The sequence below is a fragment of the Pelodiscus sinensis genome, chromosome 24, assembly GCF_052426305.1.
Source record: "Pelodiscus sinensis isolate ZL-2025 chromosome 24, ASM5242630v1, whole genome shotgun sequence".
In the NCBI taxonomy this organism is placed as follows: Eukaryota; Metazoa; Chordata; order Testudines; family Trionychidae; genus Pelodiscus; species Pelodiscus sinensis.
The window spans coordinates 17,027,239-17,046,134 of record NC_143075.1 but is presented as its reverse complement, the minus strand read 5'-3'; the positions used below and the strand labels follow the sequence as shown (position 1 = coordinate 17,046,134).

The 18,896-nt window shown below is 41.9% G+C and overlaps 1 protein-coding gene across 4 annotated transcripts in view; it reads left to right on the top strand.

Annotated features, from left to right (window-relative positions):
* Positions 1-18,896, top strand: part of PRDM2 (PR/SET domain 2) — a 149,838-nt gene that overhangs the window by 104,991 nt on the left and 25,951 nt on the right. For 3 of the 4 annotated variants that reach the window (XM_075906443.2, XM_075906442.2, XM_075906445.2), the window contains 3 exons: positions 936-1,040; positions 3,670-8,116; positions 10,341-11,728. In XM_075906443.2, coding sequence (XP_075762558.2) covers positions 936-1,040; positions 3,670-8,116; positions 10,341-10,353 — 4,565 coding nt within the window. In that variant the 3' untranslated portion in view covers positions 10,354-11,728. Of the gene's footprint in view, positions 1-935; positions 1,041-3,669; positions 8,117-10,340; positions 11,729-18,896 lie in introns of those variants that run through there. The other variant, XM_089773127.1, reaches the window with a different exon arrangement.

Below are 18,896 nucleotides of genomic sequence, written 5' to 3'. Positions count from 1 at the left end.
CTTTTTCCAGATGGCCCAAATCATACGCATTTTAATTGTTTCTTCTGTAATATTTATGATCCTTCTACTTGTTGCATCCCCCTCTTCCTAATCATGAATGAAAAGGGGTAGAATTACTTTGAAAACCTACATTAAAGTAAGTATATGGAACCCATGTGGAGTATCTGTTGACAGCACTTCCCACATTAACACTAAGCATTAATGTGTGTAGTGGCATTTTAGCCACATTGTATCTCTGATATCCTGGGATCGAGGTGGTTGAGGTAATACTTTCTTATTGAAGCAACCTCTGTTGGTGAGAGAAACACCTGAAATGTTTATGCAAGATCTATGTGATCTTGAAAGCTTGTGTCTCTCACTAACGGAAGTTGGCCTCGTAAAAGATATTACCTCACACAGCTTTGCTTGAATATCATTTATGCATAGTATCATCCTTATAGAAGTCTTGTCTAATCCACCCATGATGATGTTGGATACCTCTATGAGTTCATTGAGCTACATTGTGTACGCTGCATTTTCTTTATCCTCATTATGTAAAGTGAAAAAACTCGTTCAGCTTGGGTTTTTTTCTGACAAACTCATCTTACCTTGTACTGGTCATTTAATTTTTCTCTAGGCATTTACAGTCTTATTGCTTTATCAATTATACTAACGGAACAGATATCAAAATCCAGTTTGCTGAACTGTTAATTTCTTGCAAATCACCTTCTCTTCCTTGGTTCTGTGCTTTGCCCTTCAGCAAACTTTTTTTTCATGCACTTAGTGTACCCTTTGAATGTTGCTATCTTTTTTTAATCAAAAATGTGCTATTTATTTTCCTCAGAAAAATGCAGTAATTATACAAAACAGCAGTTCTTCTAAGTCTGGATTTTTAATTTGTCACTCAAAACGTTTAAATTGTTGAGCAGCAATAGACACGTTGTTGTTTTTTTCAGGGAAGAAGAAGGAGAGTAAAAACAAGGGAAAGAGGGCAATAGATACAAAGCGGAGAAAAACTGATTTGGATTTTACTTCCACAGATATGAGGGACTCTAAAGAAGGTAAGATTCTGCAGTTATCTCATGATTTTTTTTAAAAAATTTCTTATTAAATTAGAGGATATGTGTCATTAAATGCTAAGGAAAAAAGCACTATACAAACATTTATACTGCATGCCCAGCTATCCTGTAGTGTTAAATAACTTGGAAGTTACTAGTTTTATGTTCAGAGAAATGTCATACGTTCGTACCTTATACAGTGCAGAAAAGTTAGCTTAGTACAGAATTTAAACATAACATTCTGAACACTCAGCTGGAACATACAGGCAGTCCCCGGGTTACGTACAAGATAGGGACTATAGGTTTGTTCTTAAGTTGAATTTGTACGTAACTCGGAACTGGCTCCAGATTCAGCCGCTGCTGCTGAAACTGACCAGGGGTTGACTACAGGAAGCCCGAGGCAGAGTTGCTCTGCCCCCAGCTTCCTGGAATCAGCCACTGATCAGTTTCAACAGTGGCTGAATCTGGAGCCTGGGACAGAACAGCTGGGGCGCTGCCGGGTAGGTTCCCCCCAGGACCAACCCGGCAGCACCCCAGCTGCTCCTACCCCAGGCGTCCACAACAAAAGCCTGGTCTGCTGGGGGGGGCAGCTGCACGCCCCTCCCCCCCTCCCCCCCCAGCAGACCAGGGAGACCCGGAGAAAAGCCGCGGAGGCGGTGGGGTCCCGCGCCTCCAAGGCTTTGCTCCGGGTGTCCCTGGTCCGCTGGGGGGGGGGGTCCCCAGCAGACCAGGGACACCCCGAGCAAAGCCACAGAGGCGGAGGTCCCCCCCAGCAGACCAGGGACACCCGGAGCAGCTTTTCTCGCCCCGGAGGACGCGGTGGCGGGACCACTGCGCATCTGGGTGGTCCCGCCGCCGGCGAGTTCCGGGGCGAGAAAAGCCCCGTTCGTAAGTGCGGATCCGACATAAGTTGCATCCACGTAACTCGGGGACTGCCTGTAAATAGGGATTTCTTTATTAAGTCTTCTGAAACTTACAAATAGGATCAAGACGCAGTACTTCGGGAGTCATGGTATAATAATTTTATTTTGTAGTTACTGGCTGCTCTAGCCCTTTGACCAGCCATTTGGGTTGCTGTAAAGCAGAATAAAACAAAGTGTGTATAATGCAAACATAATAAAATACCATCTCTATAAATACTAACACAAAAACAATTGATAAAATCTATTTTAAGGGTGACCTGCACAGCATATTTTTTGGAATTGGCTTCTGCCCTTTTTCTCTCTATGATATACATATTAAAAGCCTGAAGGATCTTTAAGACTTTTTTCCTGATTGTTTTTTGGTTTAGAAATATCAGGAATGTAAAGTCTGTCTTTCCTGGCTTTGTTGTTGGACCAGTGGGAGGTATAATTGAAGGAGGTAAGAGCAGCATGTAACTACTGGCTTCATTCAAGATCTTTTCCTCCAATTGCCCTTTGACCAACCCACTGAAAATAGTAATCCTGGGAATCTGACACCTGCCCCCATTACCTCAGCATTCCCAAGCTAGACATATATAGGAGATGGGGGAGGAATGTTTGCTTTAGCTGCTGCTGACATACTCTGCTAGTGCAGTGTTTCTCAACCAGTGATACAAGTACCCTTAGGGGTACTCGAGAAAAATCTGGGGGGATACGTCAACACAACTGACATTTGGAGAAAACTGAATTTTTGTTTTACATTTTACAGCACTTTATTATTTTTGTACTTTTTACACCCAAAAATGTCATCGCCCACCCGGCTACGATTAAGTTGTTCAAACAAATGTATTGCAACAGTAGAAAAAAAATTGTGTGTCTGAAAACTGTAGGTACTGGGGGTATTTTACTTTATAAATAAAGGTTGACACACACTGTACTAGTGCACATCATGAGCAGGATAGCTGCTTTTCTGTCAGCAGTATGTATTGATGTCTGAAGGCAGGTAGATCAAAGTGGCACTCAGAGAGGGGCCTTCAAAGCCACTTTACATCAGCAAATGATGCTCATGGTGTGTCTAATTCAGAAGAGAGTAGGCTGTGCCTGTGTGGATTCTACAGCTACTCAGGATACAGAATTTAGGGAATGGAAAATACCAAATTGGATCCTATAAGATGTTTTACGGTGTGTTAAGAAAACAAACCAACCCAGATTGATGTATTCTAAACAAGATTAAAAGTAAGTTTTTAGTTTTCAGCCAAACTTTGAAGTTTATTTCACTGACTTTTCAGATGTGTGTCCAGGCAGAGTTCAAATTTAATGTCTTGTTTCTGTAGTTTAAAAATGGTGAGGGAGAGCAATTAATTTCTTCTGAGGGTTTTTGTTTTAATATGGAGACTTACACAGTGAAATGTACCAATACCCTCTCTCTCTCTCTTTCTCTCGGAAGAGTTTTAGCTGGTCACAGTGTTAGCAGTAATTCTCAGTTTCTCAGTGAATTGAATGCAGTCCCTACATGTTGGCCAAAAATTGCAGACAGAAGACTTGTGAATACAGTTTTGTTCTAAATACAACATCTTAAGAAAAGAAAACAGTGGCATTCCAGTGCTCATAAATATTGAGAGTGCTGTTGGATGGTGGGCAGAAAACAGGACTAAAGAAAGGGATTATAATATTGTGGAAAATTTACTAAATTCCCTAATGCTTTTCTTTCTCTACCTTTTCTGTCTTAGGCTGTAAAGAGGAAGATGAAAAGCCATCTGTTTCTGCTGTGCTGTCACTGGAACAAACAGCTGTGATTCAGGAGATGGTAAATCAAGATGTTCTTCCAAAACTGATGATCCCCAATCTTTCCTCTGAGCCACAAACAATGCCCGAAGACCAACCGGGAGCAATAACTTGTGGATCAGATGATTTGGAGGAGGAGGAGGAGGAGGAGGAGGAGGAAGAGGATGAAGAGGAAGAGGAGGTAGAAGATGTTAATTTTCCTGAAGAAAATCCTGGAGAAGAGCCTACAACTGTATATGAAGAAAAGCTAGAATCTGTGGAGGAACAAAAAAGCATATCAGAAGAATCTCCAGAGAACTCCCTGGAGATGACACCGGTTATGAAAATTCCTAAAGAAAAAGGTGAATCCAATGGTGACCTCCAGGAAGCATTTATGTTTCCATGTCAGCATTGTGAGAGGAAGTTTACAACAAAGCAAGGACTTGAACGCCATATGCATATTCATATATCTGCTGTCAATCATGCTTTCAAATGTCGATACTGTGGAAAGGCTTTTGGCACTCAAATTAACCGGCGAAGGCATGAGCGGCGGCATGAAGCAGGGCCAAAAAGGAAACCATTTTTAACACTAACTTCAGCCCAGCAGTCAGATGATGTTGCTGATGCCCAGACATTTACAGATGATGGTCTTAAAGATGAATCAAACATTTCCAATCTTGTGGAAGACTTCACTATCTTGGATTCCGAGAAGGTCTCCCAAGAAATGTCAAATTCTTCCCTTGCTGAGGAGAACAAGGAACCCAAAGAATTGCATCCTTGCAAATATTGTAAAAAGGTTTTTGGAACTCATACTAATATGCGTAGGCACCAGCGTAGGGTTCATGAGCGTCATCTAATGCCTAAAGGTGTTAGGAGAAAAGGATTCATTCTTGAAGAACCTCAACTTCAAACAGAGCAGGCCCAGCCAGCCCAGAGTGTGTATATAGCAAGTACAGAATTAGAAGAGGATGGTGAAGCTGATGACATTTATATTATGGATATTTCTAGCAATATCTCAGAAAATTTAAATTACTATATTGATGGTAAAATTCAGTCCAACAGTAGTACTAGCAATTGTGACGTGATTGAGATGGAATCCAATTCTGCAGACCTCTATGGACTAAATTGTTTACTTACTCCTGTTACAGTGGAAATTTCTCAAAATTTAAAGTCTGCACAAACACACATGACTGATCTTCCTAAGGAGCCTTCTAGCAGTGGAAGCAGTGAATCCAAGAAGAGGAGAACTGCCAGCCCTCCTCTTTTACCTAAAATAAAAACGGAAATAGATCCAGAACCTATAACCCCTTCATGTTCATTAAATCTTCCTCTTAGCATTTCAACCCCTGAGAACTTACCTTTTCATAAAGAAAAAAGTGTTTATTTGTCGTCCAAGTTAAAACAACTTCTTCAGACACAGGACAGTACTAAGATAACTCCATCAGCCACAGCAAGTGAAATCCCTAAATTAGGTCCTTTGGCTACATCTTCACCCATTTTGCCTTCAGTATCTAGTAGGTTTAAAAGAAGAACCAGCTCTCCTCCTAGTTCTCCACAGCACAGTCCAGCACTTCGAGACTTTGGCAAACAAGGTGATGGAAAAACCATGTGGAATGATGCCATTCTAGGTTCAAAGATGCCAAAATTAGAAAGCCACAGCAGCTCACCTGCATGGAGCTTATGTGGGAGGGAGGAAAAAGAGACTGTGAGTCCTCTGTGCTTTGAAGACTATAAAATATCTAAGGAATGGACAGCAACTCCAACTTTTGGTAATGTGTGCAACCAGCAGCCATTGGATTTATCTAGTGGTGTAAAACAAAGGTCTGATGTCAAAAGCCAAACTCAGGTTCCTTGGGAATCCGTATTAGATCTAAGTGTGCATAAAAAGCCATTTAGTGACACTGAAGTTAAGGAATACAAAGAAAATAATTCAGTTCAACCAACATGTAGTGGCATTAAAAAAAAGAAACCAACCACATGCATGTTACAAAAAGTTCTGCTGAATGAATATAATGGAACGGATGTAGCTACAGAAAGCACACCAGATGTGAATAGAAGCCCAAGTCCATTAACATCAGAACTACCCCAGCCAGAACCTGATATTGATCCTGGTCTGTCTGCACCTACTGTTGAGTCCCCGTCTCATAGTTCCTCTGCTTCCCCTTTACCTCAAACATCTGCTGTTTCCTCGTGTCAGCTGCCCCCTCTTTTAACTCCAACAAATCCTTCCTCTCCACCAGCCTGTCCTCCTTTGTTAACACTTGCTACACCACCCCCTCCACTTCTTCCAACTATTCCTTTACCACTCCCAGATGCTTCAGCCAGTGTCACTCCCACTCCTTCATGCCCATCACCACTCTGTAACACTGCCACACAGTCCCCACTTCCAATCCTTTCACCTACAGTATCTCCCTCTCCATCTCCTGTTCCTTCAGTTGAACTTTTTACTACTGCTTCACCTGGTCCTCCCAACCTGTCATCCTCCTCGTCGTCCTCCTCCTCCTCCTCTTCCTCATCGTCCTCTTCCTCTTCCTCTTCTTTCTCCTCCTCTTCCTGTTCCTCTTCCTCTTCCTCCTCTTCTTCTTCTTCCTCATCTCCTTCTCCTCCTCCGCTTTCAGTCGTTTCTTCTGTTGTTTCCCCTGCTGATAATCTGGAAAGAACTCTCCCCCTGATAGTTTTTAAACAAGAGGAAATGGAAAGTGAGCATGCGAAGTCACAAGATGATCCAGAGACTTCAAGTGAAACAGATGTAGTTCAGGAAACATTCAGTAAAAGCTTTGTGTGCAATGTCTGTGACTCACCTTTTTTTTCTATTAAAGATCTAACTAAGCATTTATCTGTTCATGCTGAAGAATGGCCCTTCAAATGTGAATTCTGCGTACAGCTATTTAGAGAGAAAACTGGTCTGTCAGAACATCGCTTTTTGCTTCATGGAGTCGGAAATATCTTTGTATGCTCGGTCTGTAAAAAGGAATTTGTCTTTTTGTGCAATTTGCAACAACATCAGCAAGATCTCCATCCGGACAAAGAGTGCACACATCATGAGTTTGAAAGTGGGACACTAAGACCCCAGAATTTTACAGATCCCAGTAAGGCAAATGCAGAACATATGCAAAGCCTCCCAGGAGATTCCTTAGAACCCTCAAAAGAAGAAGAGGATGAAGATCTAAATGACTCCTCGGAAGAACTTTATACTACCATAAAAATCATGGCTTCTGGAGTAAAGTCAAAAGATCCAGATGTTCGTTTGGGCCTCAATCAGCACTATCCAAGCTTTAAGCCACCTCCATTTCAATATCACCACCGAAATCCAATGGGCATTGGAGCTACTGCTACAAATTTCACTACCCATAATATTCCACAGACCTTTACTACAGCCATTCGTTGTACAAAATGTGGAAAAAGCGTTGATAACATGCCTGAATTACACAAGCACATCTTGGCATGTGCCTCTGCCAGCGACAAAAAGAGATACACACCCAAAAAAAATCCAGTACCTCTGAAACAGACAGTGCAGCCTAAAAATGGCATGGTCATTATATCTGGGACTGAAAAAAATGCCTTCAGGCGAATGGGACAACCTAAAAGACTTAATTTCAATGTTGAGATTAGCAAAATGTCATCTAATAAGCTAAAACTAAATGCATTGAAGAAGAAAAATCAGCTTGTCCAGAAAGCCATCTTGCAAAAAAAGAAATCTGCACAGCAGAAGGCAGACTTGAAAAATAGTGCATCTGAGTCAGACTCTCACATCTGTCCCTACTGTAATAGAGAGTTCACTTACATCGGCAGTTTGAACAAACACGCATCTTACAGCTGTCCCAAAAAGCCCATCTCCCCTTCCTCTAAAAAAAAATCATCAAAAAAAAGTGGGAGCTTCTCATCACCCGCAAGTGGCGATAAAGGCAACAACCAGCGCAGACGAACGGCAGATGCGGAGATCAAAATGCAAAGTATGCAGGCTCACTTGGGCAAGACGAGAGCACGAACCTCAGGACCTGTTCAGCTTCAGCTGCCTACTGCATCCTTCAAATCAAAGCAAAATGTAAAATTTGTACCTCCAATTAGATCCAAAAAGCCAAATCCCTCTTCAGTGTTAAGGAACTCCAGCCCTGTAAGAGTGGCCAAAATGACTCTCATTGAGGAGAAAAAAACAAAAGTGGTATCCAAGAATAATTCTGCAATCTCAACCAAAACATCCCGGAAGCTGCATGTCAGAATACAAAGGAATAAAGCCGTTTTGCCAAGTAAGTCTGCTGTGGCAAACAAGAAAAAGGCAGATAGGTTCAGTGTAAAATCTAGAGAGAGGGTTGGAGGACCTATCACTCGGAGCTTACAGCAGGCAGCTAATGCAGACACAATAGAAAACAAGAGAGAAGAGAGCAGTACAAAACAAGAACTAAAAGACTTCAGGTAAGCTTTTAGCTTCAAGTATGACTAAACCAGCAACAAATTGCAGACGGGCTTTCCAGTTCTCTTGTCTTTTAGAATCTTTCTCCACTTTCAGATAAGGTTGAGTTTTGCAAAACTTGCAGCAGGGTCTGTTGCTCAGTCATGCTGAGCTACGTTGCACACGTACATTGTTCTCTGCATTTTGTCAAATCACATCATGAAATATCCATAAAAGAGATGAAGCAAGCTGAATTGGAAAGTCTGGCCAGCACATTACCAGTGCCTTCAGTAAATTAAATTTAACCGAATTTGTATGTCATTTGATAACGTGACCTTACTACAACATATAATGTGCAATCGAACACAGGAGTCATAGATTTAATACTAATGGTTCTCTGTGTTGAGAATCGTGACTGAATTCCTCATCCATTTACCTAAATAGTTTGGATCCACGATTCTTTTTAAATATTGCCGTCATAACATATAGAATAATCCAAGCAGTATAATGATAAATAAATTCAGATATAGTAACAATATAATTGCTGGGTCAGAATGCTAACTATTTGCTTCGGTATATAATTAAGGGCAAAAAGATCTCCACTTTTTACCATCAGTAAACGTCATCAGGTGCAGAGTTTGTTAGCATGTTGAACCTGAACAGAAGCATTATCTCCCTTATCCTTCACAAAACATATCAGAAGCCTCAGAAGATTTTTGGGGAGAATGGCTAAAACAGTCATCCCCACTGTGCACTGCATTTTCTGCCAGCAAGCCAGCGGGGAAACCCCAGGTAGAAATTCTTTTGGCTTTCCAGTCCACACCTCTGTCCCTTCTAAGGAGTTGTGATGTGAACATTGACAAGGATGTATGGTCAGTGCAGCATCTAGTGGACTCCCAGTCATGTGGAGATACATAAGGTCCTAGGCAAAATGCACAAGAGTCTAGCCATTTGCATAGGTGCTTCTGAGATAATTGGGAATTCCTATGTGTCTTCGGATAGCCATAGTTTTGGAGATCTCCTGTCCTTTAATGCTGTTCAGACAACTTCCATCCTGGAGTGGGTAATGTGATGGTATGCTTACAACCTCAAGGCCACTGAGTTTCTCTGCTCAGCACTTCTTCAGTTCTTTCAGTGCATCCCTCCCTGGGTAATTATAGTAAACATCAGATGTGAGGGAGAGATTTAAATGTCTGATCTTATTTTCCAAATTAACTGTTCCAAAATGCATATAGGAGAGAGAGCTGTCTCTCTTTTTTCTGGTTGCAGCACAGTGTTTGTGATTAAACAATATACCCTGCAGTGCAGGCCTTTCATTTTTAATGATCCTTGGATGAAATACTTTTGTCTGAAAGGTACAGATTTAAACACAAGGTACACCATTCCAGTTGGCTAATGGGGAAAAAGACTCCAGTTTCTTTAAACTAAAACCAAACGAAATCCATACACAAGAAAGAGGGGGAGAGAGAAAGGGTTTGTATTTTTGTCAGACAATACAGAAAATTATCCTCAAAGAGGAAAAGAAATCAGCTAGATCTAATTCTATCTCATGTATGTTCACATTGCTTGCCTCAAAATCAGTTGCTTTCTTGAAGAGCTAGCTATAAAACTGTTCTTAATAACCGAGGATTTTGCATAAGACATACTGGAGATCAGTAGAATTTGGAGTAAGATGTATATATTTGTATCCAGATTAGCAATTTAATACTACATTGGACACAAAAAAAATGATCCTTTGTGAATTATTGCACACAAATAAGTTTTCAAAGTGTTCATGGAGTGAATAAGGATTTATGTAGAGATGGCTTTGACATTGTCTCAAGTAACGTACATTTCCCATTGTAGTTTGCATTGCTGGCTGGTCTTAAGGATTGTTAAGCTAAAAAGGAAGTTTGCAGTTATTTTTTTTCAAGAATATGCCATTTAAATTCCTAAATCTGAATTTTATTTGCCTGCTTATCATTAATATTTATGTCAAGGATCAAGGGTTTCTTGCTCTAATATATGAATGACACCAGCATCAGTTGGCAAACTTTGATTCTGTTCTGCACACAAACATTTCTGAGGGTTTTTTCCAGAAAATCTTCAGTGTTTTTCAAAACCATCTGCTTCACTTAGCAATTGTTTGTCTTTAAGTCTATATCTCACACTTTGGTTTGTTTTTTCTTTGGAAGCATATTCAGTTCATAAACAGTTTATACTATTATTTTTGTCATTTATCTTCAGTTTTTGTTTCTTATTTTCTAGGAACCTTCTGTAAAAACAAAACAAAAATCCCTATATGACCAGGTAGAGCTGTTGCATGCTCAACTGTCTTAGGATAAGCACTACGACAATGGATGTGAAATCCACCAAGCTTGCGAAACCAGCTGAAACTGACTCACAATCATAAAATGCAGCTGATTGCCTGCAGGCTTCTTGCTTCTAATACTTAGTGTCAGTCATATGTTTTCTTCATTGGTGTCTGGTTTGCACACTGGGCCAGGATGTTTTAGATACAAAGAGAAGGGTACTATTAATAAATAACTAAATAAAAGAAGCAATGTGGGTTAAACTGAGCAGAATCAGCTCTGATTGAACTGACAGGTCTGATTTTTAGTTTTGCCCATATCTTGATGAATAGCATGCAAAGACACATTTTCAGCTAAAACTTTGCAAAGCAGGTTCCTGTTTTATCAGTAGTTCATTGTAGAGTCAGGGACAACAAATGTTGCTGTACTCAAGGTATTTTTGTCATGTATTGAGTATCCTGAAGCTTTTCTTTTAAATTAACTAGTAGAGAGGAACTTAGCATGACAGAATTTCCTCCTCCTCTCCTTCTACCCTCACTTTTATTTTTGCTTTGTTTTTTTAAATCTTTTAGATGCCCAGCATAGATGTGGGAAAAACCAGGTTTGAACTTTTATGAATTTCCAGTCTATTTATACACTTAAATAAAACTTTCTTCCTATAGAAATGAAATACTCACACCCATTTCTGAATTCCGTATAATTGGATACTGTGTACTATTTTATTAATAAACAGGCCAGAAATGGGACTGCGTAGGTGTATATTTTGAAATATAAATGTATAATAAAATTACTGTAAAAGGTCTGAAACCTCATTTTCTATAACTTAAAAGCAACAAATTGGCCTGCTGCTCATAAAGAGCTTTTTCGTGGAAATATCGTTTCTCATATGTTATATACCCTGCCGGATTAATGACTCAGTTGATGGAAAGCAGCTAGTTTCATTATGCATCCTCGCCCTCTCCTCTCCACCCCACCCCCGACTTAACAAGTAATCTACCTCTTAAAATTTGTAGTTTAATACTTGTTTGGTGAATTTGTGCCACTTTCATTATCATTCCCATTTTGTTACATTTCTGTTATGGGGACTTCATGTTGAAATATTGTATAAAGCATTTGTAGCAAGTTTAAAAAATAAAATATTTAAAATTATTTAAATTGTTTTGGACACTTCAATTGTATTATATGTGATTTACATTTTACATTAATTTTTTTGTTTTTGTTTTGGGTTGTTAATCTGGAGAGTGTGCCTGTATTAAAGTTTGCTGTTCAGTTATATTTTCTTTTGTTTGGAGAGTGCTATAAAGACTATTCTAATGAAAACATTAAAAATTGCAATTTGACATACAAATGGGGTTGTCCTTGCTTTTAAACGTAGCATTGTTGGAGATATTTGAAGTGCAGGCAAGCAAATAAAGAGTGGCTTGGTTTTTTTTTCCTCCGGCATGAAATAAACCTTGGGAATCTCTCAGATGTATAAGATATTTCTGCTGTTGCAAGCACTTAATGACCAGCTAGATGGGACTACCATGGTACATTTTATATAACTGTAACCAATAAAGCTAGCTTTTTAAAAACTTGTGAAGAACTTGCTTTTTGTATCTAAATGTGGATGATGAGAAAAACATCTAGAAGGAATTAAGTATGCTTGCATCCTTCAGATAATATGGAAAAGCAAAGTAAATATGATAAACTCTTCTGCATTTTCTTTTGTTAGCTTGGGTAAAATTAATATGGTGAAATACTACTACTGATGCAAGGGCATTAGACTAAGTAGCACTCTGTAATCTTTTGATATTTTTCGAAAGCGGGAATTTAAGTGTTTTGTACATGGAATATTTTAAGTTTATGCACTGCTTATATTCCTAATTTCTTAAATTGTTTCATACAGAAATACATGTTAAGGTTTATGGAACAATTTGGATTTTTAGAATGTTACATTCAAAACCAAGAAGGAATTATGACATACCCAAGCCAGTAGCATTGCTTTCTGTTTTAAAGACCTGCCTGTTCAAGCATTACACTAAATAGTTTAATTTATCATGGTTCAGACTATAACTGTATTAAGGTAAATCTTTATTCATAAACATGTTAGAATATTCATCATTAGCACTTCAGGGACAAGTTAATGTGTATGACAACATAGGTCAAGATATCATGTGATACTCTCCCACGATTCCTTTCACTGTGTACACAGACTTGCCATTGAATGATGGGAAATATCCAAACCTGAAGTCTGTTACATAGAATCCTAGCGTTGGAAGAGACCTCAGGAGGTCATCAAGTCCAACCTCCTGCCTAAAGCAAGACCAACCCAACTAAATCATCCCAGCCAGGGCTTTGTCAAGTCGGGACTTAAAAACCTCTAGTAATGGAGATTCCATCACCTGCCTAGGTAACCCCATTCCAGTGCTTCACCACCCTCCTAGTGAAATAGTTTTTCCTAATATCCAACCTAGACCTCCCCCACTGCAGCGTAAGACCATTGCTCCTTGTTCTGTCATCTGTCACCTCTGAGAACAGCCTCACTCAATCCTCTTTGAAACCCCCTTCGGGTAGTTGAAGGCTGCTATCAAATCCCCCCTCATTCTTCTGTAGACTAAATAAGCCCAAATCCCTCAGCCTCTCCTCCCATGTCAAGTGCTCCAGTCCCCTAATCATTTGGGTTGCCCTCTGTTGGACTTTCTCCAATGCGTCCACATCCTTTCTGTAATTGGGGGCCCAGAACTGGACACACTATTCCAGATGTTGCCTCACTAGTGCTGACTGCTTATTCAAATAAATACCTTTGCTTATTTGAATGAGATTCTTGAACAATTCTTTACTTCCTGGTATTGAAGTAAATAGCACACTGCAAGTATTTGTAGGCATGCTACCCATGCTAGGGGTGCCCCTAAAGAGCAACTGGCATACTGAAGAAAATTGTGAAACATTTCCCATTTTCAACGTGTTTAAAATACTCAAGCTCTATTGCCTTTAGCAGTACTCAAATCTTTTAACCATTTAAAATTGGTAACAGAAGCAGGACTCTCCATGATCTAATGCTCAGTCACAGTGAGGCTATGCTTATGGTGGTTTTGTCCTTGAACATTGTTTTATGCATAAAAACTAATGGCGGCAAATAAACTGGACGAGCAGATCCATTTAAAGACATTCTGTATGTGGCATAATGCTGTGCACTGTTGCTTTATTCCAGGCATGTCCAAAGTCTGGCCCGCGGGCCAATTGCGGCCCGTGTTCTGGTTTAATACGGCCCCCGCTTCCTTCCCCCTCTCCTGGTTCCCCAGCGCTCTTTTGAACTGGCGCGCCCAGCGCGCTGCTTCCAGCCATGCCGCCGCCGCGGCCCATGGCCTCCGCGGTCCTAGAGCCTGCCCTGTAGGGCACGTCCGCAGCCCCGCTCCCCCGCTCGGCTACGGGTTCGCCCTGCCCCCGGGTCGCCGTGAGGCCGGCGTGCCCTGCGCTCTCTGCCCGCCTCCGACCCTGCGGGCCCTCCGCCTTGGGGCTGAGAGTGCGGGGACGGCCCTCACGCATGTTCACTTCTTCAAATCTGGCCCTCTTTGAAAAAAGTTTGGACACCCCTGCTTTATTCCTTCTGTGGTCTAGATACTGGAATGCTGCAGAGACTCACTGTTAGTGTTGATTACATTAGTGATTTGTGTAACTGTATTCAGGTGAATTGTACGGTGGCACATGAAAAATTTGAAATTGGATAGGTTTTGCTGCCTTTTCTGATTTGAAAACTGTCTACTACTTGTGCATAGTTACATGGCACACTGAAAATTACCATCAGATCTGATTTAGTGCTCAGTCCACTTTCGTTGTGGTGGTGGTTCACCACAAATTGGCACCTTATGATCATTTTCAGCAGTAACTAACAATGAATTGGTCACTACTCAAAGTTTCAGTGTTGGGGTAGAAGCTTTCTTCCTTTGCCATTATATCTTGCAGCTTACCTGTTCTGTGATCATGTATTTGCTCTGCCAGACTCCCAATCTGGCACCCTTCACAAATGCACCTTCCACAAATTTACACACATTTTACAGACGGAAAAATGCTAAATGGTATAAATCTGCATTTCCAAATCTTATTTTCAAGGGAGTATTACTAGTGCAAAAGGAGATGACCGTAAATAGGAACATGCTTATCAAAGCAGCTGTTTTTTCACATCAGGAATTTTACATTTTACCATTGCAACCCATTTACATAATTAACTGCATTGTGGCTTTATATAACCATCACTTTATGATTTGCACATGGATGCAACAGTGAAACTGGCTGAAACATTCCAACTCAGGCTATGAAAACATTTAAGCAATTTATTTTTATTGATGGAATATACTGCACATGTTGATAAGATCAGTTGAAAGGTATCAGCTTAACATTTAGTACATACATTGGCACTATAATCTACCCTTCTATGGAGGTAGTGATCTGCTAGATCTTTTCCACCTCTTAACTACTGTTACCTTCTAGACTAGCAGGAATTAGAAATTAGTCCCATAGACTAGGACTAGTAGCATAGGGAACAATGTTGTACTGGTAGGGCCATGGATTAGCTTTTGTACGGTCTCTGACATTCTTTCGTGAACTCCACCAGCCAATTCAGAAAGCTGTTGCAAATGTCTTCTTTACCCAGTGGCAGCACGCCTCAGCGAAACTTGCCCCATTGGCTGACTGGCTTCACAAACAGCCCACCAGGACCGGATTTACGCCTGACGCACTCCTGTGCATCTTCACCCCCTTGTGCATCCTCACCACCCCATCCTGCCTACAGCTCACCTTCATGTTGCACATAGTTTGAGAAATAAGGCACCCTTAGGCACATGCCTAGTGAGCCTAATTGGAAATCCAGCCCTGTAGCCCAAGGGATATATCCTGCCTTCCTGGCTTTGCCCCACAATCTCATAATGTCTGGAAAAGTCCAGTGGGTCTTCTATGATGCATCTGATGTGTTCATTCTGAAATCAAGTTGTAATATATTAATATCTGTTTCTGTTGCTATATTTTGTGTTAGCCTTTCCCATTAGGAGCCTTTGTTTGAAAGTTGGTAGTCTAATTAGATTATAAAAATGTGATTGGTAGTAAAAATAAATGAGTAGCTCGTGGTGATTTAAAAATGATTAAGGAAAATTTTAATGTATAATTTTTCTTTTTAACCATAAAGTACAAAGGTGAATAGTAATTTCCTATTTTTTTAAATTTTTGATGAATCTTCCTGAAATATTTGATGGTCTCCATTCTGTTAAATTCCAGATTACTTTTTCAAAAGTGAATTTTCATTAGATCTGAGATCTAGCCCTCCTCTTTTGATCTTCAGATATATAGACGCTCAGGTGCTATAAAGACTGGAAAGGAGGTTGTTCGTAACTCTGAAATGTTCATAACTGTCTACAAAGCACCAAATTTCAAAATAGACCTCTATTCCAACAAGTTCCTTAATCCTTTACTGAGATGTCGGAATAGTATGCCCCTTATTTCGAAAGAGATTTCAAAATAACGGATGCCCTGTGAAGACACGCACTACGCTATTTCAGGATACTGGAAGTATCCCGAAATAGCGCCGCAGTGTAGACATACCCTTACAGACAATGTGTGTAAACGCTTTGTGTCAGCACTTTTGCCAACCAAATGCTTCCACCCCAGTGAACAGGCTTTGCTTTGTCAACAGGAGAACAACAAAGCAATGTTCACACTTTCACTTGCTGCCACAAAATTTTGTCACTCACGGGGGAGGGTTTTGTAAGCACCCATGAATGACAAAAGTTTTCTTGATCAAGCGAGTGCAGATGTAGTCTTGGTCTTTTAAGTATCCTTAGCCAGATCATTTTGCTCTTTGGACAATTGTAAAGGAGGATTTTGTGAGATCTCAGTGGCTGGGGGAGGCCCCAGGGTACTGTGCTTTTGGTAGCTTGTGGTGGTGGAAATTGTGCCAGTATATTCCATGTTAGCCGCAATTTTCTTGTGGCTGATTCAAACCCAAGTCAACTACGCTGCCATAGTCCACCTTCAAGTGACGAGGGGGACTGAGTCACATGACAATCTTTTAACCACTAGCAATGGTAGAAGGTGGATGCTGCTCAATGAAAGGCTCGCATCAGTTAAATAGTCTGGGTCTGCTGAGCTGTGGGCTGCATTGAGTGGTTTGGGTGGCATACAAACCAGTACGCACCTGGAGGAATAACTATTGTACTTTGATATAGTAAAGTGGTTATCTAGAAGATAATGGGATAGTCATGGGCCAGCCCTTCCTCCCTGTATTTCTGTTGGAGCCCCCATTTCCCCTCCCCCTACACACATACACACCACATACTCAGTACAATGCAGTTAAATAGAGCACCAAGTTCTCAGCCTACAGTCCTGGGAGCAGACTTGGTTTTGTTGTACTGACTGGTCTGTTACAAAAATATGTCCCTAAAATATATTCATGCCTGTTTTCCAAGGGTGTGGGCCATCCACAACTGTTAATCAAAAGGAGCTGGAAGCAGTGAGCGCCTGTGAAAATCAGGCCATCAGCTTGTAAAATGATCTTGAAGGGGAAAAGCTAAAAGCATCCAACCTGAAACAACAATGGATTAGAAGCTGGGATCTTGGATTCTAATCCCAGGTTCTAAGTTACTGACTCTCTGTGCAGTCTTGGCAAGACTTTCTGGTACCATGGTCTGGTCTGGTCATTAGGGATACTAGGTTAAACAAGATCTCACTAATGACCAGAAGCTGCTACTCATCTGACCTTTGCATGGTAAGTAAATTACAACATGCAGAGGGAATCGGATAACGAATCAGACTGAAAGTTTGGGAAGTGGTATAAAATTTTATAGTACAGCTGAAAAAATGAGCCCTAGTGTTTATAGTAAAACAAAACCGTCCATTACTTTGTAACTAGGATTCCCGCTGTGTCCCATATTGAAGATTAATGCTTGTTGTATAGTATTTTATTAGGAGATTTTGGCCAATGTTTTCAAGCCTCAGGCATGAGGTGCTCCTGTTTCATTGAAGTGCACTGGGACTTCAGACTCCTTTGTAAATCCCAGTCTGAGCACAACTGTGCCCATGGTGTGGTGGTGCCTTGATTTAACAATATTGGTGCAAAATTTTTGTGTAGACTAATCAATAGACTCTTTTTGGCTACGTCTAGACTGCAGGCTTCTTGCGCAAGAAGCTTTTATCGGAAGAGATTTTCTGAAAAAACTTCTTGCGAAAGAGAGGGTCCACACACAAAAGCGCATCGGCCTGGTGGGACCGGCTAGTCCTGGAGCAGTGGGACGACCAGCATTGGCTCGACCTTCTGCATGCGGCAGTTTTGATCTTTTTGGAGTTATGTGCCTGGCTCGCCCCTGCCCTCCAGAGACGCAACACCCACATGCAGCCCTCCATCCCCCTGGAGAAGCGGGTCACCATCACCCTCTGGAAGCTCTCCACCCCCGACAACTACCGGTTAGCGGGCAACCAGTTCGGCATGGGGAAATCCACTGTTGGAGCCCTCCTCATGGAGGTAAGGAGCTCTCAGGCTGCAGTTCCTGCAGGGGTGTGGGGAGAGTGTTGCATAAGAGGGACCCTTGGGAGAGGGGGACTGTGGGAGTGAAGTGGAGGTGGGAGAGCTCTGTTCCTGGGGGCTTGTGCCATCCCGCCCTCACACAGCCCTGATGCTGGGGGGAGTGACCTCATAGGAGGTGGCTCGTGGGATGTTTGGAGGGGTAGGGAAGGAGAGCAGGGTGGGCACCTCCCAAGGGCTCAGGCATCTCATTCTCCGTTTTGTGTGTTTTTGTCTCCTTCCTCAGGTTGTGAGGGCCATCAACTCTCTCCTGCTGCTGAGGGTCGTCCGTCTGGCAGACCTAGACGTGACCATGGCCGGATTTGTTGCCGTGGGGTTCCCGAACTATGGCAGAGCCATAGATGGGATCCACATCTTGAACCGAGCACCAGACCATCAAGTGGCCCAATACATAAGTAGCTCTTTCGATTATTTAGCGGCGTGCAGGCACTGGTCAACCATCGGGGACGTTTTACCAAATGCCCGTGTGTTCAGAAACTCTAGTCTGTACTACATGCTGAAAGTGGGCATATTTCCCCCCCCCCCCCCCCCACCGTTGGGGATGTACAGATGCCAGTGTGTATCGTGGGGGACGCGGCCTACTCCCTGATGCTGTGGCTGATGAAACCAGCCACCTGGATCCCAGCAGGGACCAATTCAATGCCCCCCTGAACCGAGCCCAGATCCAGGTGGAGTGCACCTTGGACCGCCTCAGCACATGTTTCTGGTGCCTGCTAACCCACCTCAACATGGAGGAGCTCAACATCCCCGAGGTGGTGACAGCATGTTGTGTCCTCCACAACATTTTAGAGAGGAAGGGGGAGGACTTCCTCCTGGGGGGGAGGGGGCGGAGAGGCAGACGCTGGCCACAAGGGGCAAGCCTTCCAGCAGCCGCGGACAGCTGCCATCCGACAGGCCCATCAGGCTGGGATGCGCATCCGGGAGGCCTTGAGGGAGGGGTTCTCTCAAGGATCCCAGTAACTT